Source organism: Drosophila obscura, unplaced genomic scaffold (assembly GCF_018151105.1).
Source record: "Drosophila obscura isolate BZ-5 IFL unplaced genomic scaffold, ASM1815110v1 contig_30, whole genome shotgun sequence".
NCBI lineage: Eukaryota > Metazoa > Arthropoda > Insecta > Diptera > Drosophilidae > Drosophila > Drosophila obscura.
The window spans coordinates 933,193-959,948 of NW_024542818.1; the positions used below are offsets into that span (position 1 = coordinate 933,193).

General features: G+C 48.8%; 2 protein-coding genes across 2 annotated transcripts; one reads left to right on the forward strand and one right to left on the reverse strand.

Annotated features, from left to right (window-relative positions):
* The first annotated feature begins 1,037 nt into the window (after positions 1-1,037).
* Positions 1,038-26,756, forward strand: LOC111073992 (fringe glycosyltransferase). The gene is made up of 7 exons (XM_022366597.2): positions 1,038-1,384; positions 6,666-7,091; positions 14,817-14,865; positions 16,314-16,416; positions 24,446-24,584; positions 25,636-25,810; positions 25,897-26,756. The coding sequence occupies exons 1-7, from the start codon at positions 1,253-1,255 to the stop codon at positions 26,130-26,132; spliced, it is 1,260 nt and encodes a 419-aa protein (XP_022222289.1). The 5' UTR covers positions 1,038-1,252; the 3' UTR covers positions 26,133-26,756.
* On the reverse strand, positions 23,094-24,452 carry LOC111073993. Its single transcript, XM_022366599.2, has one exon. The coding sequence runs from the start codon at positions 24,318-24,320 to the stop codon at positions 23,181-23,183; it is 1,140 nt and encodes a 379-aa protein (XP_022222291.1). The 5' UTR covers positions 24,321-24,452; the 3' UTR covers positions 23,094-23,180.

Consider the following 26,756-nt stretch of genomic DNA (forward strand, 5'->3'; position numbering starts at 1 on the left):
CGAGAGAACCAGACAAGAGGCAAGAGGCAAGAGGAGGTAGGAGGCAGGAGGAGCATGCAAAGCATTGTCAAGTGAGGAAAAGACCAAGTGCCGCAGAAATCCATGCGACAAAAACGGGTAGAAGGAGGAGGAGGAGGAGGAGGAGGAGGTTGTACGGTCGTACGGTGAAGCACGTGAGGAGATGTGGCAGGCTTGAATGTGTGGGCAGCGCTGGAGAGAGAGAGAGGGAGAGGGAGAGCGAGACAATGGCGACAATAAAAATGCGATCGCACAACATGCTCCACAGATAAGTTAACGCAAAGTGACAACGTACAACTTTTAATGGAATTGTCGTCGCAATGGATAGTGGTGGGATGGCAGAGAGGTGAGCCGAGGCGAGGCGAGGCGAGAGGCTGACTGGAAGAGGAGTCGTCTCCCAATTGGGAGCCCTGCCAACTTGGGTAAGGAATGGCATACAGATTGTATAAGGACATGCCGCCAAGGGCCGAGAGACAGGACAGAGACCTTCAAAGGTAGGACAGCAAATGCGGAGGGAACGAACGGACGCCCACGAGATCCCCACCACTCGGGCTTTGGAAAAAGATCGCCTTCGGCAGCTACTGTGGCACATGCCGAGGCGGAACCAACCAGTCAACGATCGCCGAGCGATCAGCAGAATGCAAGAGAGAGAGAGAGAGAGAGAGAGAGCGCGGAACACGACTAAGAACGAGCGCATGCGCATGCGCACACGAAGTGCCGCAACGAAGAGAGAGCCGCCCGATTTGCTCCGATTGGAAAACTGCAGTTGCAGCTGCTCTCTCTCAATGTTCCGGCGTGCCCACGCTTCCAATTGGAGCACTGAGAGAGCACTGCAACGCCGCCGCTGTCGCTGTAGCTGTAGCTGCCACTGTCGCCGCTCTCTGCCCGATCTCTGTCTCTCTCTCTCTCTCTCTCCCTGCCGCCTGCCGCCAGTCGCCCTGGTGTATGTTTTCTGGTCTTTCTGGTTTCTGTTTTGTTTACGATTTTCGCTGGAACGCCGCCACTCTCGTCAGTTTCGCCCCAAACTTGCAACAAGCAAGACGTATGCGCGCGCGTTGTCAGCTGACAGACAAAAAAAAAGCTACAGAAAAGTTCTAAAATTTTTGCGAGAATTTCCATATACAGTGACTGAGATTGAGATTGGGATTGAGACTGTGACTGTGACTGTGATTGACAAGTACTCGCACGATCGACAGATCGGATCGATGTTCGCGTAGTGCGGTGTGTCCGACATATGATGAGCCTGACTGTGCTCTCGCTGCCGCAACGTTTCAAACGCCTCCTGCAAGCCATGTCACTCGCCGTTGCCGTCGTCTATATGACGCTGATGCTCTACCAGAGCGCCTACGGATATCCGGGCATCCAAGTGAGTGAAGAAACACCAGAGAAACCCCCCTGCCCCATGGGTTAGAACTGCCTCTGCTGCATGTGCGTGGGCGCTCTTTTTGCAATTGTCATACGCAGCGATCTGCGCCCCAAATTTGCATGATTCTTCGTACCCAGCTCCAGCTAAGAGTTTCCTTTCCCTACTGCCGCCCGCCTCCCGCCTCCCGTTCGTGCACTTTCATAAATCAACGCCGGCGACGTTTGCAGCTGCGCGCATGCGTCCCACAGGTCTCTGACGTCCGGCTCCGGCCGTTAAAACCTTTTTACGCCCTTGCCTGCGTCTTTGAGGCCGTCTCTGAGCTGGAAATGGAGTTGGACTTTTGCCTTGCATATAAAACAGTTTCGGTTTGGGCTGGTTTTTTTTTTTATATTTTGTTTCTTTCGCTGAGATGCCGTCGGCAGAGCGTCGCCAAAGCTTTCAGTTATCCCCCCGTTCCGTTCCGTTGCGTTCTGCTCTGTTCTGTTCTGTCTGTCAGGCTCTGAGGCAGAGGCCTTTCCTTCTGTCCCTGTCCATGTCCCCCGTTTAATGTTGTTGTTCTTGATTTTTTTTTTTTTTTGTTCGGCTTTGCATAAATTTTTGTGTAATAAAATATTGTGTGCTAATATTACCAGCCATGGGGCAGGAAGGAGTGCAGGAAGGTGGAGTAGAAGAGTCGTAGGAAGAGTCCGGCTAGCGGAGAGTCGCGTCAGCCATATCCACAGATAACGAATAGCGAAGCCACATGGGAATTGGATTGCAGCGCGGCTCTTGTTGCATCCACAAATAGTAAACATTTTTTGTATTTTTGGAAGTGCAAAAATAATGGCAGAGGAATTACCTTGGTAGACTTGGAGACTGATGGAAAGCCCTTTTCACTGTCTTGTTGGTAGAATTTTAGAGCACTTTTAGGTTACATTTTATAATAGAATTTCGGTATCAATTGTTTCTACTTTCGATAAGTTTTTAATCACTGAGAATCCTGGACTTTTGCTACTTTTAAATTGCATTTTTACTTTAGCTGAGAGAATTTTAGACTAATTTCAAGGAAAAACATTTTTAAATACTTTTAAGCCACTCCAAAAAAATATTTTCCACCTAACTTCTAATCTGAATTGTCGAATATTTATTAGTTTTTGGTTGCCTTTGGACCTTGCCTAGTCAAGCTCTGTAAAAGTCGTGTAGAAAAAATATATTTACATACAATTAAGATCAGTTCCTAAGCATCGCAATGTTAATTCCCTCTCGATGAGTAATTCCCGCTTCTGGTGCAACTGCCTCATGAGCAACATTTCCCCCTTTGCAACAGCAACAGCAACAGCATTAATGCCTCATATATGATTCCATTATGATGGAAGCCATCCTTGTTCCCCGAAGACTTTCCATACATGCATATAATTTGCAGGCCCTGCTCTGTACCCTGTATGCCTCTGCACTTGACTCTCTCTCTCTCTCTGTTCTGCGCTGCCCCTGACCGAGCAATTTGCAACTCAATTGCCCAACTTTTGGCTCATCTTTGCCGTGCGGTCTTACACACTGTCTTCCTTCTCCTCCTCTGTAATTCGGCCTCTAGTATAATTAAAAACTTTATGTTTATGTTGTTTTAATTTGGACAACGTTGTGGATGTTTGTGGATGTTGTTGTGGCTGTTGCTTTTGCTTTTGCGGATCTTACAGCTGTTGCTGTTGCTGTTGTAGTTATTGTTTGGTGTGGTGTGGTGTGGGCTAACCGGAAACCCGACAAAAATGACCAGTGCTACATATACGACTCTGCTGCTACTAAATGCTTAACCGGATTCAAAAACTGTTGACAACTGCCTGTTGCTGTTGTAGCACTTTTCAATTGAAGTTCTTTTTCCAACGCAGAGCCTCCTCCTCTTTCCATCAGAGGTCTGTGACTTGTCCCAATTAATTTTTATAGTTGTTTCTGTTGTTTCTGCTGCTGCTGCTGCTGGTTTGTGGCGACCACAAAACTGCATGCAACATACAATTTGTTTAATTTTTTCGTTGCGCAAAAAAATACTGCTGTGTGTTGACTCGTTTCGGATTCCTCGAAACTGGACAACGCCACTAAACTGTGTCTCGATTCTCGTGTGGGGCTGGAGTTGGGCTGGTGCTTGGGGGTTTGGCTTTTCGGGCTGATAAAGCAATAATTTTGAAATTAGGTGTGTGTTGTGTGTGTGTGTTGGAGGGGCGCACTAAGTCCCCCATGTCACGTCTACACTTCGCGTGTGACTGACGCATAAATCATAAACGAAACAAATAATAATCGTCAAACGAATTTGTTTAAAGTGGCGCACAGAATGGTGGCCCGGGTTGGCCTGGCCCCCGGATAGATTGATTCGAGTATGAAGTACGATTACGAGTTGTCGTGGTTCGTTGTGGCCCTGGTAAATACATAATGACAACAGCAACAGCAACAGCAACAAAAACAACAACAGCAACAACAACAACAGTCAGGGCTCTCGAGGCTCTCGAGTTGAGGAGCATGCAAATCAGCGAAGACAGAGCCCCGGCTGCCTGATGATGGGTATATGGGTATGGGTATGAGATTCCTGTTTCTGCCACACGGCTACGGCCCCCGACCAAAAGCAGGTGCCCCAGCCGAGTCCCATGCATCCCAGTCTTTCCCATGACAAAACAAGCTGCAACAGCAGCAACAGCAGCAGCAGCAGCATCTCCTCATTCTGCTCCTCATCTTCTTGCCAACTTGAGAGCCCAAAAAGCTGACGACATTAAGCTGCAGCAAGCGCTTGTAGGCGCCTGATAAAGGCGCAATGTATCTGTATCTTCTGCAGCAGCAACAGCAGCAGCAACAGCAGCAGCAACAGAAGTAGCAGCAGCAGCAGCAGCAGAGTATCTTTTGGTGGTCGCTTAATTGAGCCGACTGCCTGCCTGTGTGCATCTTATCTTAGATTTGTATCTTACGGATAATATTGTTAAACAGCATTTAATGAAGATTTTTCCGCTGCTCGATCTCAGGCTCTCCCTCCCTTTCTCCCTCTCTGCCTCTGCCTCTGCCTCTGCCACTGTCTTTGTTTCTGTCTTTCTCTCTGCCGCCCAGCTGGATGGCAGCTTTTTGTTTTGGGGGTAAGAAATTCTTTTGATTTTTCGCTGATTTATGTTTTCCGTTATATAAAAATCGTATGAGATTTACTCATTAATCTTCTGGGTAGTACGGTGCGCAGATTTGGCGCCCATTTATATCATTCTAACACACCGAACACACACACACACACACACACAAACACCTCTGCTCCTCCTTCCACCACATTGCCCCATCTGGGGCCATAGTTCCCTCCATCTCTGCGCCTCCTCCATCACCAATCTCATTATTAATTGACATGGAAATGTTTATAAACATATTAATCACTTGCCTAATGAAGCATTAGTCACTGGAGTGGGCGTGGAAGGGGTACAGCCTAACCTGTACGATACCCCACAGCGCTTTTAGATTTGTTCGCATTTGATTTGGTTTTCTCTTTTGTATCTTTTGTAGCCATTGCTTGTACTTGTACTCTGTGTGTAGTGTGTGCAGGCGTGCCGCATATATGGGCACACGTCCCGCATCTGTATCTGTATCTATAGCTGTCTATCTGTAGCTGTGTATCTGTAGCTGTGTATCTGAATCCGCATCTGTCGCTTGTTAGTTTCCTCACGTTCCAGTAATTCGCCGCTCGAGCAAAAGTGTCGCAAAGCTTTGGCTGCTGCGGTTCGCCATGCTCTCCATGCTCTCCATGTTCTTCATTTGCATATTATTCTGCTTGCATCCACGACACATTCTAATCCATGCACCATGCTCCATGCACCATGAACCTTGAATATGTTTAGCCCGAAGCCTGAAGGCTGATTGAATGAGGCGTGTTCCGCAGCTGTGGATACGGTGGAGAGGCTTATGCAACCCACTCGACGAGCGGCTTTCACTGCTCCCGTCACGACTTCTCTCGAGTAGTACACACCGAGTATCTTTACCGTTCAGATCTTTATTGGAGCTTGCGATTTCTGCTGCTTTTGGCCAAATTAATATTTCAGCTTTTTAATTGCTTGGAACAACAGCAGAAGCTTCGTTTCAGCTTTCCAATTCCCAGCATCAGCAGCAGCCGTTTACACCTGTGCCCACCACTGTCATATCTCTCTCCCGCCGTCTTTAGGAAGCGGCAGCAGCTTCTGCCCTGAGACCCAATCGATGATCGTCAATTTGGGGGGCTCTATTATATATTGGAACAGCAACACCGTTTTGTCTGTCTGTCGGTCTGTCTGTCTGTCTGTCGATCGTGCGGCCATAAAATTCTATGCGCGAGAGTTCCCAACTTGTGGCTGTCTGCTATCAACGGCAGAATATCGTGTGAAGCAGTTCCCAAATGGGAGAAAGGGAAGAAGATTCACTCTTCAATCTGTGAATGAATTTATGACGGAAGTTGGGCTGTCTGATTTGCATAGCAAACGGGGAAATTCCATGGCGGAAAAGCAGATTCGATTGTTTCCAGGGTACTGGCTCCGTCGAGGTGTCCTCACATCATTCGAGTGCTGTGCTGTGCTGCCACTTATCAGCACTCTTCAATCAGAATCGCCTCAAAGCAAAGAGTCCCCCAACCAAACCAACACCACTCCCCACCTGTCCCCATTCCTGGGGGTCATTAAAGACCAAGACGAAGGAGATCTGGAAAGAGCAATTGAAGAGCCGCCGCCGCCGCTGCCGCCGACGATGAGCATTCAACAAAAGCAAATGAACCTGTTATCAGTGGAAATTAATCAAGCAACGAGCAACCAGCAGGGAGAGCCACCAAGAGGGTTTCCTTTTCTCTTTCCCCCCATCCCCCTCCACAACTGGAACTCTCAGATTCTCCCCACCCTCATACCTATGCCGATTCCGATTCCGATCCCCGTTTTGGGTTTTCTCTCTCTCTGTGTGTGTGTTTGCTCTTACTCAGCATTTATGAGAGGAGGAGAAGGTGGGGAGGGGCTGTTCTTTCTGTTTGTTCTGCCTGCTGCCTGCCTGCCTGCCTGCCTGCTTGCCGCTCATTTGTTTGCCATTGTTGTTTGCCATTGAAGTTCGCCTTTGTTTGCCAGGTGAAAATGCCTCGAACGCCTGCGGAGGAGTTGGACCTGTAGATGATGGGTCGTCTCTCGGGCTCTGTCCCGGTTCTGTTTTCTGTTTTCTGTCTCTCTGTGGCAAAGGCGTCTTCATATTTTTTTATATTGTCCTACGTGCGATTTACACAACAAATTTACATTAACCCTCCCACTCCCACTCTCTCTCTCTTTCTCTTTCTCTCCCTTCTCAGTTGCCACACAGCCAGGTGGATGCAGCCAATGCCAATGCCAATGAACCTGTGACCACACATCGCGACCAGCTGCTCCAGGACTATGCCCTGCACTCGTCCAGCTCCACGCCCACCCAGCCGGCGGCTGCAGCTGCCGCCGCTGCCTCCCCCACCACCGTGATCATCCGCAAGGACATACGCAGCTTCAACTTCAGCGACATCGAGGTCAGCGAACGGCCAACGGCCACGCTGCTCACCGAGCTGGCACGTCGCAGCCGCAATGGGGAGCTGCTCCACGATCTGTCGCAGCGAGCGGTGACGGCGACGCCCCAGCCGCCCATCACCGAACTGGATGACATTTTCATCAGTGTGAAGACAACGAAGAACTATCACGATACCCGACTGGCGCTGATCATCAAGACCTGGTTCCAATTGGCCCGCGATCAGGTGAGAGAGAGAGCCCCTAAAGACTTCCACTCCGGTGGAAGATCGCTGATTAGTTTGCAGCTAATTTTCCGACTCGTTCCGAGTGGGTGGCCGACAATTTGTGTGGGGCTAAGTGGGGACTATAGGCCACCAGCTAGCAAGCGACAGCCCAAGCGGCAAAGGTTGCCCACAGATTTCATTCGAAAGATTTGCCAGTCTCCAAAAAACAAAACCAAAAAAACAAAACACAAAAACAAAAACAAAACCAAAACCAATTTGCATAATGAGTTTTTAAGCTGTCTGGAATTGATTCGATTTTGCAGCTCTTTTTCTTTATTTCTTTTATATTTGGGTATCGTTTGGGCTATTTATGATTTCTGTGGCCGTCGCTTAATTGGCCATAAAAATGTCTTCATTCATTTTGTGGCCCAAACTTGCAAATATATTGGGAATATATTGGGGGAAATCTGCTGTTTGATGGGGGGGCTAATAGAGTTTGCTTTTGAATGGATAAACGCTTTTGTTTCCGATTTCATTGGGCCCCACATTTAATCGAATTTCTGTCTGTCTGTTTCAATGGGTTTTTGTGTGTTGGGTGAAAGGAGGATTGTGGCAGCAGCAACATGTCCCTCCTCCTCCCGACCCCCTGCCTCTCTGTGCTCCTCTGTGAGTGCCAACTTATGCAAAATCACGCGTCACAAATGTGTTTCGTTATTGTTTACACAAAACTGCACTCTACACTGCAGTCCTCCTCCGTTGACGTTGCATGCAGCAAACAACAAAAACAACAGCAGCAGCGACAGAAAAAACAAAACATCTGAACAACACACAAATAAATAACCCCAAAGGGAATTGCCTGTGGTTGTGTGTCTGTGTGTGTGTGGGTTATACTCGTACTCGTACCTTTTTGAAAATTGTAAAAATGCTTGACGAGCACGTTTCCTTCAGGCAGTTAACAGCCCCCAAAGCAGGCCCTGTAACACTCTTGTATACCCCGTAAATGGCAGAATGCACAACAAGGGTATGCGCTGTTTGTGGGAGGGAGCAGAAATCAAGGCATATAATGCATGTCTATACAACTGGGAACCTAATAGATCAGCAGATAGATCATTTTATACGCGTACTAGTCCCACTGGAAGAGAGCAAGTGGTAGAGCTTTAAAGAGAGAGAGATAGAGTGAGAGATTTGCTGCTAAGCCACACTGGGAAACAAAGGCGCTGAGTGCGTCGCCTGTGGTTCACCTTCTAGCAGAATATCCTATCAAAAGTACTGGGTATACTAGTCCCACTGGGAGAGAGCAAGCGGTAGAGCTATATAGAGAGAGAGAGAGAGAGAGTGAGAGATTTGCTGCTAAGCCACACTGGGAAACAAAGGCGCTGAGTGCGTCGCCTGTGGTTCACCTTCTATCAGAATATCCTATCAAAAGTACGGGGTATCTTTTAGCTGCGAATATTCAGTTGTATTCACAATTTGTGCCCTCTCATATTTGCTTACCACACACACCAGAGCAAAGCAGCAGAGGAGGCTTTTAGCTCTAATCGGCTATCGTTATCGGTATCGATTGTTCGCTACCACATCGATTGTTAATTTTCTCACTAAAAACGGCATGGGCATCGCATTCACCACCAGCCAGCCAACCATCCATCCATCCAGCATGGACAAGCAAGCATCCATTTCTCTCCTTGCCAACCAAACAACAATTGATCGCTGCGCTGCTGCTGCTGCTACTCTTGGCCAATTATTTTGATGGAAACTCTGTGGGCTGTTGTTGGCCTGTCGATGATGCCGTGTGTGTCGACTGTTGCTGTTGCTGTTGGTCCGTCATTTGCCGTGTGGTTAACAACAATGTGGAGCAGCGCGACAGGCAACAGCAACAGTCAACAGTCAACAGGCAGCAACAGCAACTTTAATGTTGCGTTCGCATTTGATTGGCTGTGGCTGGGGCTGTGCGCCTGCCGCATTTGAAACAATTTGTTGTAATTGCTGTTGGTGTTGTTGCTGCTGCTGTTGATTAATGTTTCGGCCCATAAATGGGCAGAGGCAACAAACCAGATCCATGTGGATCTGTCGTCAAACTGATTCCCAATGACTGTCAAAGGCAAACGCACAAGGAGAAGGGTATTCATTCCCCACTGATACTATCTATATTAAGGGGTGCCTGGGCATTCTCTTCACTTAAAAAGGAAAACAAAAGATTGCTTAGGGGTGCAACTGCATTTGGAATGGGGAGTTCTTCCTCAAGAGGTCATGCTGCAGCATGCACCTGAACCTGCAGGGATCTTGCTTCAGTTGGGGATGTTTGAGCATTCTCTGGCCGTCCTAAGGGATGTGTGGAAAGTGCATTACGTGCTGTTTTTCTCCAACCAAAAAGAAAAACCCCCACAGATCCAGAGATCTCCGATACACCGCTCCCTGCTGCCAGTCTGTCCAACCGGCCACAGGCTTTCATGAATGATTCAAATTTTTCATGCTTACAAATGAGCATAAATTACTGTAAAGAGTTTTGGCCAAAACTGTAGAGGCCCAAACGGAGCTCTCTGGACTTTGATTGAATGCCCCAATGCGGCGTCGCGCGGGAAATCGCTTTGCATTTTGGGTTTTGTATTACCATTTGGATTTTCCGCCGCCTGAGCCCTGGGACTCCTGCACTGACTTTTTGGCTACCGTCTGTAACGGATTTGCATGCCCCTTGAAAGTCGTTTGCTGCTGCTGCTGCTGCTGCTGTTGGGGTCTCCATAGAGACCACAGCCACAGAGCCAGAGCCACAGCCAGAGAGCAGCCACCGCAAAACGCATGTCAAATGTCAGGCAGTCGCTGGATTTGTAGATAGATCGGGGAACACCGACTGACAGCTGTCCGTGGAGTGTTTCGAGAGGGGGGGTCTCCGCTTGGTCCGCTGCTTGGGCTCCCTCCGTTTCCTGTGGGTGGCTGTCCGTGTCTCGATTTGCTTGTCTTGATTTACCATTTACTATTTATTTTTAATGAAGTGTACCCCATGTACCACACGCTGCCAGCCTGCCTGCCTGCCTGCCTGCCTGACTTATTGTTTGATTGATTCACAGAGAAGTTTTGGAGTCGATTCGTGGCGGTCCTTAAGTTTTGTCGCTTAGTTCGCAGACTTCGCATAGCTTGAAGCATTTTATTAGCTCTGTGGAAAACTATGCCGTAAAATTTTGCGCTTGACCGATGCCTTGCGCCTCTCGTTTTTGGTGTACGCTTTTCTCGGTGTACCCCATAATGCCCCATGCGTCACACAGTGGAGTCTCATTAACCCTTCTTCTACTTTTTGTTTCTTCTTGATTCGCATTTCTCTGTAGTTTTTCGCTTTAATGTGGCTGCCACAAGTTTCAGCACGTAGCAGTAGTGCTCCAGCGACCAGAAGTCGCCGCCAAATCTGCGCGACGCGTCGCCTGGCATGTTGACAGACAGACAGACAGTCAAACAGACAGAGAGGGTCCCACTGTGTACCCAGTCAAGGCCCCGTGATGAATCACTAGATGGGGCCGGACAACGGACCATGTCATCTGCTCATAAATAAGGAAACAGAATCGCGCATATGACAGCCAGGGCTCTGCTCCGCGCCTGTCGCTGGTTCCTCATTGTTCAAGTTTTTAGCTGTCGTCCGGTACGTGGGCTTTGATTTGCCTCCTCCTCCTCCTCCTACCGAGTGACCATATGGCATATGTATGCCCGTCCGGGGAGTAGTAGATGCCAGCCAAATGCCAATTAAAGCTCAATTAATGGACATAGTCTCTACCAAAAGTGTGCCGCCAACGCACAAGAGCCATACAGATACATGCAGCTACAGTACGTTTCGTAGAAATAAGCCCAAATATTCAATAAGTAGATCTTAGAGTGAGAACAGTTGGCTTATAACTTCTAGGTGCTTTTTTTCGTATTCGGGATGGATATGTCCCTTGAAAGTGAGTATTCCTTTGACAGTCTACATATATAGTTATGTACTGCACTGTATCTCTTTATCTGGTATATCATATAGTAACAGCCCGTGCCTGAACCTCTTCTCGTGCTCTCATTCTGCTGCTGCTCTTCCTCTCTCTCTCTCTATCTCTCTCTCTCTATCTCTCTCAATGCTCTTCAATTGAATTCAATTTCGCATTAAATTGAAATTTCAATTGTTGGCTTTTGTTGCATTTTGCGGCATTTTGGCGGCGACACAGATCCATCCATTCGTCAGAGCAGCCGCTGCCGCCGCTGCTTTCCACCCGCATATGGAACTTCCTTTTTAATGTGGAACAGTGCCTGCCGCCAAGCATCGGCCATGTGCATCCCACTTGTATATTGTCTGTTTTCGTTTTATCTTTTATCCAAAATTCAATACACAATTTATCTCCGTCGCTCGTTTCTCAGTGCTTAATCACTTTTCCATCACATTCACTGAATGTCTCTGAATGAATCAAATGAATACACATTTATTCTCAGCCTATTTGATGCACAACAAATCACACAAGTAATTGATTCATTTGCCTGGTTTTCTCTGTTTCTCTGTTTCTCTGTTGTATTTAACACTCTTGTGACGGCATGCCCCTCGGCGGCACAGCTCAGCACAGCCCATCACAGGTGCAGACAGAACTGCTGCTGCTGCCCCGCCAAAACCTATAATTAATATCTGACTGAACCTTTTTTTCATGGGGATCTCGTAGCTGAGAAAGATTACGCAAAATGTGAAACGCCCCTCACTGGTTCTTGTGGTTTAGTGCTTCTTGAATTGAATTGGTAGATGAGTGCTCACGCGAGCCCCCTCTGCTGATGGGTAGCTCATAAGAATGGAGTTCTAGGACTGTGGTTCTTCTGTCTATTGAACTACCAGAAAGTCTTTTTGCCTTTTCCTTTTCCCTTTTTTTTTTGCTCACAAATTGCTCACTGAACTTGGGTGCTGAGCGGCGAGTACTCCTCTCCCTGGGTACTCTTTTTTGGCATTAACCAAATTAGTCACATCCCAGGCGGCTGGCTGGCTTATTCATTTGGAAACTTTCACTCGAGTTGGAGTCCGAGTGGAGCTTGGGCTTGGTCTTTGGACACAACAATTTTGGGGGTTTGGAAAGCATATCCATTGGCCAGGCCCATGCTACACGCCCCTTGTGCATAGATTATAATTTTTCGGCCACTTTTCGTTTGGGGCTGGCCAATGCACAAAAATGTGGCCGAGCCTGAAACATGGACCTGGACGTAGACCTGGACCCTGGACCCAAAGTTAAAGCTGTGGGTAGAGCTAAAGCTATAGGACTGTGGGAGGAGCAGGGGCAAGGGAGGAGCTGCTGCTGTTGGTCCAGATGTAAGGCTGATCGTCCAGCTGCAAACCGCAGACGGAAAATGCGCACAGCGGCTGCCGGCCTCGAGGTGGTGCATGCAGCAAACGGCGGCGGTGGCGGCGGCGGCGGCTGGCATGGCTGACCGCACCCCACGTGCTTTCAGGTGGGAGCAGAGCAGAGCACAGTGTGAGGGGGGGTGGCTGGAGGGGCTGCAAGGGTGGGCATTAAATTTTAGCGCGACCGAGAAAAACAAAGCGAACGGGGCAAATGGCCAAAGAGGAAAAACGCCAAAAGCCAAAAATGCTTCGATGGTTTGTCCAAATGGTTGGCCACAGAGTTGCCAGCCCAGCCCGCCTTTGGGGCAAACTGCCGCAGCTGCAGTTAGAGACGCAGACGCCGACGCCATTGAAAATGCATTCATTGTTGGTCCGAGAGTCAGTTAGCCAAGTGCTGGAGCTAGGAGTTGGGGCTGCTGTTGGTTTGGCTTGTGCTTTTTCCCCTGCTGTTGCTGTTGCTGGGGCTGCCTCCGCTGCCTCTGCTGCTGCTGGCTGCTGCTGCTCTTTGGGCGCCGAAAACATAACGAATTGTTGTGGCAATCGCTTCGTTCCAATTGAATGCCTGCCACGCCATGAAAATCCAACCTAAACTTAGCTCTCTCTCTCTCTGTCTCTCTCTGCTGGGGCCCAAAAGTGTCCGGCAAATTTATGAGCACATGGCAAATCCTTAGCGAAGCACTTGAGGATAGCTCTGCCCATCGATCCATGAGATACTGCCAACTCTGAGATTTGTTTGTCAATGTCTATGGGATTGAGTTTCCTGCTTTCAATTAACTTGGCCCAATCGATGCCATGTCGCACTCTCTCTCTAAAGAACTGTATTTATGGGACAGCTCCATCAGTGCGGGGCCGAGTCGAGCCATAAATTTGCGAGACACGTTGTAATGCTGTTTGTCAACGGTTTGAACAGTCACATAAATTAAAAGCTACTCAAGTGCGGACTGGCAACTGCTGCTGCTGCTGCTGCTGCTGCTGCTGCAACAACAATAGGAGCAACTGCAACAACAAGCCGGCAACTGCAACTGCAATAGCAATAGCAACATGGTGTTAACATTTTCGCCCCTAAGGCGGAGGGAAGAAGCGTCAGAGGCGGCAGCAGCAGCAGCCTCCGTCGCCAAAAGAAAAAGTAGAAAAAGTAAACTGCAAAAATCTCGTAAAAATCCATGAAAATTCAGCAGACGACGATGAAAACTTTTAGCAGCAAGTTGTTGCTGTTGTTGCTGTTGCTGCTGTTGCTGCTGTTGTTGCAAGTGGTGTTGCTGTGTGGCAGTTGTGTATAAAGAACTCCAAATGGAGGCGCACTGGAACTGGAGGCACTGCAAAAGTTGACTTTCTAACTGTTGCAAGTCGTTTCTCAAAATGCTTGCGGAGCGGGCGTATTGTTTGCCCAAGTTGTTGCTGCCCCTACTGCCGCTCCTGCCTCTTACTTCTACTTGCTGCAAAAGACAGCAACATGGCTAACAACAACGAGGCAACAGCAACGGGGCAACAACAACAACAACAGCGGTGCAACAGGGCCAACAACAAGCTGTTCGTGTAGTTGTCAAAGCTTTAAAACGATTTTCGCCTGATTTGACACACAGGCAAAAAAAAAACAAAACAAAAGCAAAAAGCAAAAAAAAAAGAAAAAAGGTTATTAAGGGAAACCCAGAGACAGGCACAGACTTAGGCCGATGCCAGTCGTGAGGAGGGGGGTACAGTGTTTGGGGGCCAACCAATTGAGTTGTTGGGCTAACAAATTTATTACGAGAAAGAGCAGCAAAAAATAGAAAATAGGAAAAATAGATAGAAATGCAAAATAGCTAAAGGGAAATGTCACACGGGCAAAACCGCCAAATAGATTTGAAGCCAAGGTGAAAGCCAAGAAAGCCGCCAAGAGAGCGACCGACCAACCACTAATGAGGAGATTCCCCCCATAAGAACGTAGGAAAAACCGAGCACAGGGCAGAACCCTCTCTACCGCAGTCAGCGATGCATGAAAGAACCCAATGGGAGAGCCACCGCCAAAGTTGACTGATTTCTGTGGGCCACTTCTTTTTTTTTTCTGTTTCTGTTTCTGGCTTTTTGCTTGAGTTATTTCTTCAACGGGCTCCCAGCTCCCAGCTCTCAGCGACGTAGACGCATTCGTAGACGTGTAGTGGCCAAGAAGGGTGTGTGGGAATTTTCTTATCTGATTGCCGGACGCTGGCTGATTCTTGTAGGCCGCCGTCGCCGTCGCCGCTGTGTTCGTTTCTTGTTTAGTGTCTTCGAATAATTAAGTTCCAGTCCGGGGGCTGTAAAAATCACAAGTGGTTTCCCAGGCTGCTTTCTGCTTTCTGGTTTCTTTTTTTTTTCTCTCTCTCTTGTAAATTTACATGATTCATATGCAAATTTCGGTAAATCGTCTAACTTTGGTTTCTGTTTCTACCCATATTTTGCAGACCTGGTTCTTTACGGACACGGATGATCACTACTACCAGGAGAAGACAAGTAAGTAGAGATAGATATAGATATAGATATAGAGAGGAAGCCATAAGTTATTTCCCGCAGTGGCACCCGCACCCGCACCCGCGCTTTCTGTCCTTCTGCTTATTTTATGTTTAAATAAATCCAAAAAGAGAGAATGGAAAAACAAATTTATCATAAAAGAAGTTCTTTATACCTGGGACCTTCGGCGACCTCTTACCTTTTGGATTCGATCCAAAATGCGATCCGTTTCGTTGGCTTTGGGCCTGTTCTCAATTTAGTTTCACATCAGCCAAGGGTCACGCCCACAGCACCGCCTAATATTGGCCACTGTCTGTTGGGCAGGCAGGCAGGCAGCAGCAGCAGCAGCAGCAACAAACAACAAACAATCCGAAAACCGATTAAAGTTTATAAATTCCATCATCTCTATAGAGACAGACAGTGAGAAAGAGAGAGTGTGAGTGTGTGTGTTTGGAGGAGACCGGGGAACTTCATCACTCACCCGCATTTTAATTGAATTGCAGGCTCAGGGACTGCGCTTCGATTTTCAAACTTTAACCAAAAATCCTCCAACACACAGCAGAGCAAAGCAGAGCGGAGCAAAGCAAAGCAAAGCAGAGTGAAGCAAAGCAGAGAGTTTAATTAAAAAAAGTTCAAATTTCAATTTTTGCTTAAACAAAAAATTGTATTCCATTTTTGCATACACTTCAGCAGACACAGCAACAACAACAACAACAACAACAGACCGACAGACAACATAAGAGGAAAGATCTGAAAAGAGCAGGGAGGCTGAGACGATCTCAGGTTTCACAGCAGACAAAGACACAGACACGGGACTCGACTCGTCTCAGCTCCCCTTTTTGGGGCTGGGGCTGAGGCTGTGCGTTTTTGGTATTTTGATTAGGCCGAAAGCTGGCCGAAAGGATTCTGCTAAACACGCTCGGGGATTTTGAGTTATGTGTGTGCGCCCCGCCGACTGGACAAAGGATAAGGAAGGTTCTCTCTCTCTCTCTCCCTGTCTCTCTCCCTGTGTCCGAGTGTGTTCTCAAGTATTTCAACAATTTTCATCCAATTAAGGCGCAAAAGTTTTTGTGCGTTTGTGCTCTGCTTTCAGTGACTGCAGCCCCTGTCCCTGGCCCTTACCCTTTCCCTGTCCATCTTGCATCTTTATCGGCGGCGGCGGCTGTCAAACGATACAAAATGTATCCGCTGGATATGAGCGGCATTCTCGACTAACAAGCTACTGTTCGAGTTGGTTCTGTTCGGTTCTGTCCTGTCTCCTGTTTTGGGGCGATATGAACTTGGCCTTTTAGTTAATTAACATAGAAGTGGAGCCATGCCAATGCCACTCTGCCACTGCCACTGTGACTCCTTTCTGTTGCCTGTTGCCTTCGTTGGCTTCTGCTTAATTACCAATCTTTATCAAAATGTTTATCCCCCCTTTCCCTTCTACTTCTGTTTCTCCGTTCCAGAGGGCCACCTCATCAACACCAAGTGCTCCCAGGGCCACTTTCGCAAGGCGCTCTGCTGCAAGATGTCCGCCGAATTGGATGTATTCCTGGAGAGCGGCAAGAAGTGAGTATTGCATACGATATTGATTGGGAGGGGGGGGGACTTGGGATTCCCATACTCTCGTACTCGTACGTGTGCTGCCTCGTACGACTTCAATTTCATGCAGAATTACTGCATTAGCAGGCAGCAAGAGGTCATGTTGCATGTTGCAGATGGGCATGCCGCTGCAGGGTATGCCCCCTAAAATGTTGTCATATTTGCCAGCCTTAATGTTCATTCGATGCATTTCTGTTTAACAACTTGAAGAGCATCGCCGAGAGCAATGACTCCTTTGGCTGTGTCTGTGGCTGTGGCTGCTGCTGTTGCTATTGCTGCTGCTGTTGCTATTGCTGCTGTTTCTGTTTCTGTAATAATAGACTTTAATGCTTTTAATAAGCGACCGCAGAGAAGCCCATCACTGGCAATCTATCCATGGGCAATGGCAATACAAAACACCCAGTTCTTGGGCTCTTGTTCACTTGGGCTCTCTGTGCTGCAGCTGCCATGCGTTCTAATTTGCGCAATTAAGACGCTGCAACAGCAGCAGCCCCCCAACCAGCAATCCACTCAAAACTTGTCCAGCTTCACCGCAGCCAGAGAATAAAAGGAGCGGACCAGCAAAAGACACTTCAACTAGCGCCCAAAGGAGCAGCCGCCTAGACATTCTACTCGTTTTGTTGATGTACCCTCTCTACGCCGCTGAGGGTGTATCATGATTTGAACAAGCAGCTGAGGGAAGAGCATGTCCAGCTGCCAGTAAAGATGGCCAACAGAGGAGCAATCCATTTGCCAGGGTATCAAAAGCCTCGCAATCCAAAAGGCCTGCTGTCCGCCTTTCTGGTTTCTGCGGCCATGGTCCCTGCCTCCCTTCCCTTTCGCTTATTTGTAATTACACTGAGCGCAGCAGCAGCAGCAGCAGTAGCAACAGGAGGAGCAGCCACAGAGGCACACAACATCATCCAGAAATCTAGAACAACTTGGACATGCTTGGACTCTAGATGATGGAGGATGGCGATGACGACTGGATGGCTGGATGGAGGCTGCTGCTGCTTCTGCTGCTGCTTCTGCTGCTGCTTTCATCTCAAGTTGACTTGCCGTTTTGGCTTAGAACTTGAAACTGTCATTATACGAGCGCGGAGCATGCAATCAATAGCTGCAACAGCAAATGCAACAGCAACAAAAGCAACAACTGCAAGCAGCAGCAACAATTTGTGTTGCTGTGGTACAAAACTGAAATAAAATAAATGACCAGCAATGAAAATGTGCAGTTATGAGCCAGATGAGGCACGGCAGTGTGGCTGCCACACTGGGGCGCTGCTGGTGGCTGGCTGCTTGGGTACCAAAATGATATCAGGTGGCACAGGAAACTGAACTGAGCATCCTTCTCCGCCTGATTGGCAACGTTTAAAACTTGGCTCATTTTGCTGCTGCAACAGCAGCAACAGCAGCAACTTATTGAGGATCTCCTCATCTGGATCCCAAAACAGAAATCCAGGCGAAACATGAAAAAGAGGTTAATTAACGTGCATTCGAACTGGCAATTATGCCACGCTGTGTTGCCCCCGCCCCACTCCACGCTCCAGCACTCCCTTGTTGCTGCTGTTGCTGCTGCTGTTGCTGCTGCTGTGCGTACAGCAGCAACATGTTGCCGGGAATTGCTGTCTGGCTGGCAGCCGTGGGGCGTCTCCGCGTCTCCTGGCCCCCAAAGTAGCTCTATTAAATGCAAATCTGACCAGTTCTTTTAATTGCGTTTTGTTACGCGGCGTAATGCAAATTCATTTGCCATAAAACATGAATTATTTGCTCCACTGTGCGAACGCGGTGAACAGGGAATGGAACAGGGGAGCGGTGAAACGAACCGCCTTTCGTCTTGCATTGCCTTGAATGGCTAATTGCAGTGGCAGTGCAGCAGCAACAGCAGAGAGCAGCCATGTTGCTGTCGGTGTTGGGTATCCATTATAATGCCGAACAATTAGTGCAATTTAATTAAAGTTACAACAGCAACAACTGCAAGTCATAGAAGACATAGACAGACAGCAACTAGGCGATGACCTGGCACGTCACTCCTATCTCCAATCCCTCCAGTCCTCAGTCCCCAGCTCCTACTCCAAATCAACCGACGGCCAGTCATCAATTATAGACCCCCGCTCGGACAGTGTTCATAAAGAAATTCCACATTTTTAGGGGGGCGCCAGAGGTGTTTACAGTGGGAATGGGTGCGTCCCACTGTGCGCGACAGTGGAGCGTTGGAGCGTTGGATCGCTGGAGCCTTGGCTCCACGATTTATTAATTAGTTTTGTGTGTTTTTTCGACTCTAAATTCCTTTCCTTTCCTCCCTGCCTGCCTGCCTTTCCGCCTGCCTACCTAATCTCATTCGATTTATTCGTTTCAAGTTCTAATTTATCTTTTGTTTCTGCTGAGAGTGGGACTCGGATTGGCTTTGGGTGTGTCTGTATGTGTGTGTGCCACACCTAACCTTATGTATAAAGCTGATACATACATACATGCATATGTATACTCGTATGGCCGGGCACAAACTTGTCAGGCCAATTGTATAAAAAGCCACTTATCTGATTGCAATCCGAGGTTGAATGGCGGGGACTGGTCTCCCTTTCGAATGACGCATCCCATGGATCCCAGAGAGTGCCGTAGAGAGTGTCGAGTGCGGCACGTTTCGTAATCAACATTTTGACATAATAACGGCATATCAACTCCCCACTCTCCCCTACCCTGTGTGGGTAATTACAACACGTAATATGCGTAATATTCACAGCATAAAATGTAAATGGAACAAAGAGATGGGGGCATGGGCATGGGCATGGTGGATGGAGATGGTGATGGTGATGGAGAGCACAAGGATGGGCCCATCAGCGGCATCGGCATCAATCAAGGCAAAGTCAAAGATATAGCTCCCAGAGCTGAAGAAGTGGAGTCCAAAGCTACAGCCAAAACTGGCATGAAACGGAGGCCAAAGCCTGTCTGTCCCTCTGTCTGATGATAATGAAGTTACATGCTACTTAAATTTTTGGCCCTGTCTGTCAGTGCCCCCTCGTTCCCTACCTCCCTCCCTGCTGCTGCTGCTGCCTGTTTTTGTGGGTGCGTGGGAATCGAATGATGGCCTGGCTATCAATGAAAATTTCCCAGGGTAAGAGGCGCCCTTTCTCCACCCTTCAACGGCTGATTGCCACCGCAACTTGTTGCTCTGCTAATCCCCACACTGAGCCGCAATAAAATAATAAAGAAAGACAGCAGACAGCCGCAGCAGACATACAGTCGGGCAGTCGAACAGTCAGACAGTCAGTCACACACTCCAATATCCATCTAAGGCTGCGACATTTTTAATCGCTGTTCCGTAATGCACTCGACTGGATGGCACAGAGGGGATAGAGACATGAGCATTCCGTGGCATACTCGTACTCTCCTATGTGGAAAGCCAGCCCCAGGCCCAGCATATGTTGTGGCAATGTGTGAGAAAATTTTCCTTCTTTTTGCGGCCAGGGGCAACTATTTATAGAGAGAGCGCGCGAGAGATGCGTGTGAAGTGTGGAGAGACTTTTCCTTTAGGGGGGGAAAAAAGAACCACCAACCAAGGGGGCGACACTTCCACAGGCAACGCATGAGAGAAAAGCATCAATTTCATTTATTTGCCACTTGTGGCAGGCAACAGAAACACAACAACCGCAACAACAACGCCCCATTATCCAATTGATTCGATGTGGGAGAGGAGAGAGCAGTGACAAAAAACGAGCTGAAATCTTTGTCAGAATTGTGGCAGCGGAAGCAGGCAATTTGCGTGCAACGCAACTGTTGCAAGTGCAACAGCAGCAGCAGCAGCAGCAGCAGCAGCAGCATTTGCATGCGGAGTTTTCATTAGGAAATGCATCTGAATCTGCATCTGATGGATACTCCACGCGATACTCCACATACTCTCTCCACATCCGGGAAGTTGCTGGGAGCAGAGTTGCTTTGCTCCACATTTCAATTAGCGCCTGCCACAGTGCCTCCCACAGAGCCACCCACGAGCGGCATAATCCGCGACAATTGCCTTCAATTTGCAGGCTTGTTGCTACAATTCACACTTGAGTCGCTGCCACCGGCCACTGGCACTGCCTTAATTAATGATTTGCTTTTGTCAGTGCCCCCTTTGGCACTCTGCCTCTGTGGAGCGCATTTGTCAAATGCATTTCAATTGTTTAGTTGAGGGGCAGAAGAAGTGAAACGCTTTTTGTGTTGCGAGTGACTGCCAGAACTGCTGCAGCGGGTGCGCAGGCGTGCAGGCGTGCAGGCGTGCAGCTTGCCGCTCCATAAATCTCTGACTCATGGCACTGACTGCACTCAAAGATGAGAAAGCAAAGAGGCCCTCCCCCGGGTCCATCGAAAACTGCATACAAAATGTGAAGATTAATTTCCCTTTCGCTGTTGTCTCTGTCCCCATCTCCGTCTCCTTCTTCTGTTTTGTTGTTGTCTCTGTTAATGAGGCAGACATCGGACGACGGACAGCATTCTGGATGTTTTGAGTGGTCGGACAGACTCCTGGCTTAATGTAAATATCTTGTTGTCTGTTGTTGTTGCCCCTTCCCTGGGACCAGCCTCGGACTACACATTGATTTGTATCAATCCGCGAAACTGGCATCCGAAAGATACTTATGTATAAACCAAAACTCTGCTCACACTGCTCACACTCCGTTCGCCAGATGACAGCTGACTTATTGCTAATTGCAAGAGCCTCTCAAAGGAGACAGAGACCCAAACGAAATCAGTTCGTCATCGTCAGCCAATGGACACTGGGCACTGGGCACTGGGTTTTCGGCGATCGCTTATCTCTCTCGCCTGCTGTCAAAATACTTTTAGCGCTGACTGTGTGCGCGGAGCAACTTAGTTGCCTGTGCAACGCTCTGCTCTCTTAATGCGAAATCTATTAAGAGTCCGGGGACTGCCGAGACGCGCATCGCGCACAGTTTCTCCTTCTGCTCTCGAGTTGAAGTGCCCCGTCAATCATTTTTTATTGTGGCTCCAGACATAAACTCATTTCGCCTGCTATGTGGCACGGACTTGAACGGGAATTGGGAATTGGAATGGCATGGAATGGTATGAAATGGTATGGTATGAAGGCAGCCGCCGCCAACGCCCCGGGAGCGGGTTTTTGGGGGGCACACAAACGGATGGAGCAGCTGGCTGGCTGGCTTGGCTGGCTGACTGACTGCTGATCGAAATCTGCCCACATCAGAGCCAGTGCGAATAATTGGAAAAACAGCTATGGAAATAAACTAAACCAAAAGATTGCACTCGTTTCGTATATCAACACACACACGCACACACACACACATGAAGAGTTCTCTTCTGCTGCCAGAGAGTGGGGCATGCAACGAACGATCCAACGATTCCCCAAATCGATAACCCAAAGAACTCTTCCAAATGAAAACATTTTCATAAGTGCCACAAAGACATCAGAGTGGGCATGGAATGGTGCTGGGTGGGCAGAAGAGACACAGGCGGAAGGAGGGGGGAAATACGAGCGTTAATTAAACGACAACGAACATAAAATAGCGGCTAGATTTCAATTTGGAAAACGAGGGAAAGCCGCAGCAGCAGCTGGGAAGCCGGGGAGTCGGTTGGGTAGATGGGTTATGTGCTCTGCGCATAATTAAGCAAATTAAACGCGCATTTTTATGCGTCACGAAGCGACTCCAAGCGGGGAAAAGACAGTGCCGCAGCTTGTGGCAGAGAGAGAGAGAGAGAGACAGAGAGAGGGACGCGGCTGCCGTTTCGCACAGGTATCGCATGTGGCAGCCACAACATCGGCAGCAAACAGGCAGCCATAGACACAACATCGAAACAGCAGGCAATTTATGAATGCCAGGCTTAGGCAGTAGTATCTACGAGTATCTATCTGCCCCCCATACACACACACACACACACACACACACACACACACACACACACACACACACACACCTCGTAGCTAACTCCCTGGCATCTGTAGTCGCGGCTTATGCAATAAAAATTATATTAAATTACCCAACGAGAGACGCCAAGACAAGACAAGACAAGACAAGAAAAGCCATTGCCAATCCTCCCCAATCCCCCAAGATTCGATTCGATTTTATTGAATACTTATGGGCTCAACGAAAGTTGCTGCCACAACCAAAAGTACAGAGAGTCGCAACGAAGCTGGGCATACCCTGCACGGGACACGGGGCATAAAGAAAGGCAACTTACTTGTGCCAGAACTTTTTCTGCCACTGAAAATCGCTTCCGTCTGCCCTTCCCCCACACGAGTTTCACATTCCCTCCCTCCCCCCAAAGATATTCTGATTTCTTATGGCGCTGTCCAAGATCAGTGCCAAAGTCGAGGATCCCGCGCGCAGCTCGCTGGCACCCAGCCGGGCACTCTGCAGCTCTGCCACTCTGCCAGCGTGGACGACCTTTCAGCTGGCGCGCTTAATGCCATCATTAGTCCAACGCTGGCTACCGGATATGGCTGATCGTTTGTCACTATAAAAACAGCAACTGCAGCTGCAACCAGTAGGGGGACTGTCTCCATCTCCTCCCTCCTTGCTCCTGCACCTCTGTGGCGGGCTGCACGGTAATTGCAATCTAAATTAGTGCACTTTTTGTTGTTGTTTGTTGTTTGCTGTTGCACGCTGCTTAACGGAAACAGCCTTGAGAGTGAGTGACCGCCGGAGAGACAACGGCCTGGCTGGGTCTTATGTTTTATTGCTTAAACGAAACGATTTGGATTGCGACTAACGTATGGAGAGGTGGTGGTGGGGGGCACAGTGCAATAGCTAACCAGAATAACAGGAATTACGCACACCGTAGATGGTGTCATTGGCTTCGGGCAGCTTGCATACCTTCCCGTAGGCGGGGCGGTTGAGTCGGGTGGCAAGAACGTCCAGATCGAGGTTCCGCACGCGCACCATCAGCGTGGGCTCCTTCTCGATGGAGCGGCACACGAGACTCTTCTGGCAGTTGACCGGCGAGGCGACCATCGGCGGCAGTCCACGAGCGGGCGCATCGGGCAGCAGGGCAATGGCCTTGGGGCCGACATCGGCGCCGACGCGGGTGCTGCCGCAGGAGAGGCAGCAGATGCCCGAATTGATGAATCCAGCGGCCCGCGGGCACGTCTCCTTGTCCTCGATGAGGCGCAGGCGCGTGTCGATGTCGTCGAAGCGATCCCGAATGTACTTCTTGAGGGCCGGCATATGCACCTTGTCCAGCTTGCTGTCCAGCATGTCCTGCAGCTCCTCCATGGTGCCGATGAAGGTGATGTTGTACTCCTGCACCAGATTGCGCAGATTCTCAATCTCGACGACGCACTGCTTGACCAGCTCGAGGCGCTGGAAGAGCACCTCGGTCTGGCGCAGAAACTCCTTGAGCGTCGCATAGAACTTCTCCAGACGCTTGCCCACCTCCTCCATCTGGACGAGTATGGGGCCGGCGATTTGGCGCATCAGCTTCTTCATGAAGTCAACGTTGGCCAGCAGGCTGCAGGCGATCTTGTTGTCCTCGTCGCAGGTGGTGCAGAGATCCTCGCAGGGCGAGGCGTACTTCTCCCACATCTTCGACTGGAACTTCTTGCCCTTGGCCTTGTTGCAGACGCGTATCTGCTTGAAGTGGCACTCCAGCTTGCACTCCAGCTCCGCAATGCGCTGCTCCAGCTGCCCCACCTTGCCCAGCTGCTCCGAAATGGGCACAATGGCCGCCACATCGAACGGCAGCGGCGAGAACTTGGACTGCTCCAGTATGCGCTCCATGCACTTGCCCTCGAACCCGCCAATGCTCACCAGATCGTCCTGGCAGTTCAGTTTCTTCAGCAGCACATTCAGCAGACTGTGCAGCACGGCCACATTGACGTGTGTCAGCTCGGGCACACCCACAGCAATTCTCACCAGCTGCTCCAGCGTCAGTTCCACTTGGGCGGGCATATTTCTCTTTTTCTCTCTACTTTTACGGGGGGTAAAATATTAAATGTTGAATGTTGAATGTGAATCCTATCGATATGAATTTTCTGATTAATGTTTTTCTATTGTTCTCGTTCTGTCCTTGCCAGGTGGTTCTGTCACTTTGACGATGACAACTATGTCAATGTGCCGCGGCTGGTGAAACTGCTGGACGAGTATAGCCCCAGTGTGGACTGGTATTTGGGCAAGCCGAGCATCTCCTCGCCGCTGGAGATCCACTTGGACAGCGTAAGTGCAAATCTCTGTTATTTCTGCCCATTTTCCTTATACATAATTACAAGTTTTTGCCTCGCTCCGATCGCCTTTCTATCGCCCTCGCTTCGTCGCGCCTCCTTTGCCACGAAACTGGCTTGGCCGGGTTGGGGCTGCGGCTGCGGCTGGGGCTGGGCCTTGGTTATTTATGTGGCCGCCCGGGCCATTTGTCTATGCCGCCATTTGGCTTCCAGCTGCCAGCGCAGGCTATCATTAATAACCGATATGATCTGGCGCGGCAATAGGCAACCAACAGTAATAGCAATAGCAATAGCAAAAAAAAAAAAGAGAGCCATAGCCAAGAGCCAAGAGCAGCAGCAGCAGCCAGAGCCAGAGCCTGAATCTGAATCTGTATCCAAGCCTGAACCCGTTCCCATTTCAGAGACCATTTGAAATATCGCCCCAGCTGATCCCGCAATGAATGTGGCCTGCCACAGTTTTGTCGGCTTATAACCAGTTGCCAGGGTTGGTGGTCGGCAATCGAAGAGAAATTTTCAGATCAGCTCTTTCATTTGGGGTTTAGGATTCAGAGCTATTGCAGCCCTAATTAAAAAAAAAATAAAACCCCAAACTTTACGCTTGATTTGCGCACCAAAAACCCAAAACCCAAACCCAAAACCCAAATCCAAGCCCAAGGAGAAAGAGAGTGGCAAGTGGCAAGTGGGTAGAGATCCTGTGCAGGTCTCGGCTTACTCTTGGGTACACCCAGAGCCACGTTGCATGTATTAAGTTTCCAGCTCGCACATGTCCATTTACATGGTCAATTAATCATAAACGAGTTGCATGGGCCAGTTTTTGGGCTTTTCGGAGTTTATTTTTGTTTTGTTTTTAATTTTAAGTCAATTTTCTCTGGGCCATTGGCAAAAAAAAACAAAATAAAATAAAAATGTATTTTTATCCGAGTTTATCCTTTGCTCTGCTCATCCTCCATCCTCCATACTCGTCCCCATTCATAAGCCAGTTCGTTCTTCCGTTAACCTTAACCCTTTCTCTCTCTCTCTCTCTCTCTCTCTCTCTCTGTGTGCAGAAGAACACGACAACCAACAAGAAGATAACCTTCTGGTTTGCCACTGGCGGCGCTGGCTTCTGTCTGAGCCGTGCCCTGACGCTCAAGATGCGCCCCATAGCAGGTGGCGGCAAATTCACCAGCATCGGCGACAAGATACGCTTTCCGGATGATGTCACAATGGGTTTCATTATAGGTGAGTACACACACACACACACACAGAGAGGCAGAAAGACAACTAACTTTTTGTTCTTCCTTTTCTTCTTTTTAATCCCCATGCAGAGCATCTCCTGAAGGTGCCCTTGACGGTGGTGGACAACTTCCACTCGCATTTGGAGCCCATGGAGTTCATACGCTCCGATACGTTCCACGATCAGGTGTCCTTCAGCTACGCCCACATGAAGAACCAGTGGAACGTGATCAAGGTGGATGGCTTCGATCTGAAGACGGATCCCAAGCGCTTCTACTCGCTGCACTGTCAGCTCTTCCCCTACTTTAGCTTCTGTCCGCCCAGATGAGGCCGCGTATGGGTCCCCCCCACAATGGGTCCGACGGATCCTCCATTTGGCTGTTTGCAGGCGCGCGCGCCCCCGTTCCTCCCTGATTCGGTTCAGAACCGATGTGGCAGGGCAGGCGTCGATAAAACCAATCTCGCCACTGTGATTTAACATTTAAGGGTTCTGTATTGTATTTTGTATGTGTATATAAATGAAAGTTGTGCTTCCTAACGGTATAAGGTATACAATCTGCAGGTGGATCTGCAGATATTGCAATTCCAACACACTTCCAAGTGCTTCCCTATAGCATGTAGTAACACGGATTCTTCCAATCTGCTTAGCTGCTAGTTAAATTAATCGTCTAGTCTACATTTAAGTGAACCCCTCCCCTGCTTCCTTTGCAGAGCTACAAATGACCACAGCTCTGAGCCTGAACACCCTGTCCTCAGCCCCTTTGCTGCTCGTAGTCCGTGGTAGTTGTGTAACACTGTAATGCAGTCTAATAATCGCCTAAACTAGCTGATAAATGCGACTATTTGTGTACATAGCGTGTATCTATTATAATCGCTAAGCTTTGTTCTAAGAAATGTTTAAACAATTTGTTAATTTTTAGTTTGCTTGAATAAAAATTATATGACATACAAA

Coding starts and splice junctions, on each gene's coding strand:
- LOC111073992 (XM_022366597.2), top strand. CDS start 1,253: ATGATGAGCCTGACTGTGCTCTCGCTGCCGCAACGTTTCAAACGCCTC. Junction 7,092..14,816: donor TCCAATTGGCCCGCGATCAG/GTGAGAGAGAGA, acceptor CATATTTTGCAG/ACCTGGTTCTTTACGGACAC. Junction 16,417..24,445: donor TTCCTGGAGAGCGGCAAGAA/GTGAGTATTGCA, acceptor TGTCCTTGCCAG/GTGGTTCTGTCACTTTGACG.
- LOC111073993 (XM_022366599.2), bottom strand. CDS start 24,320: ATGCCCGCCCAAGTGGAACTGACGCTGGAGCAGCTGGTGAGAATTGCT.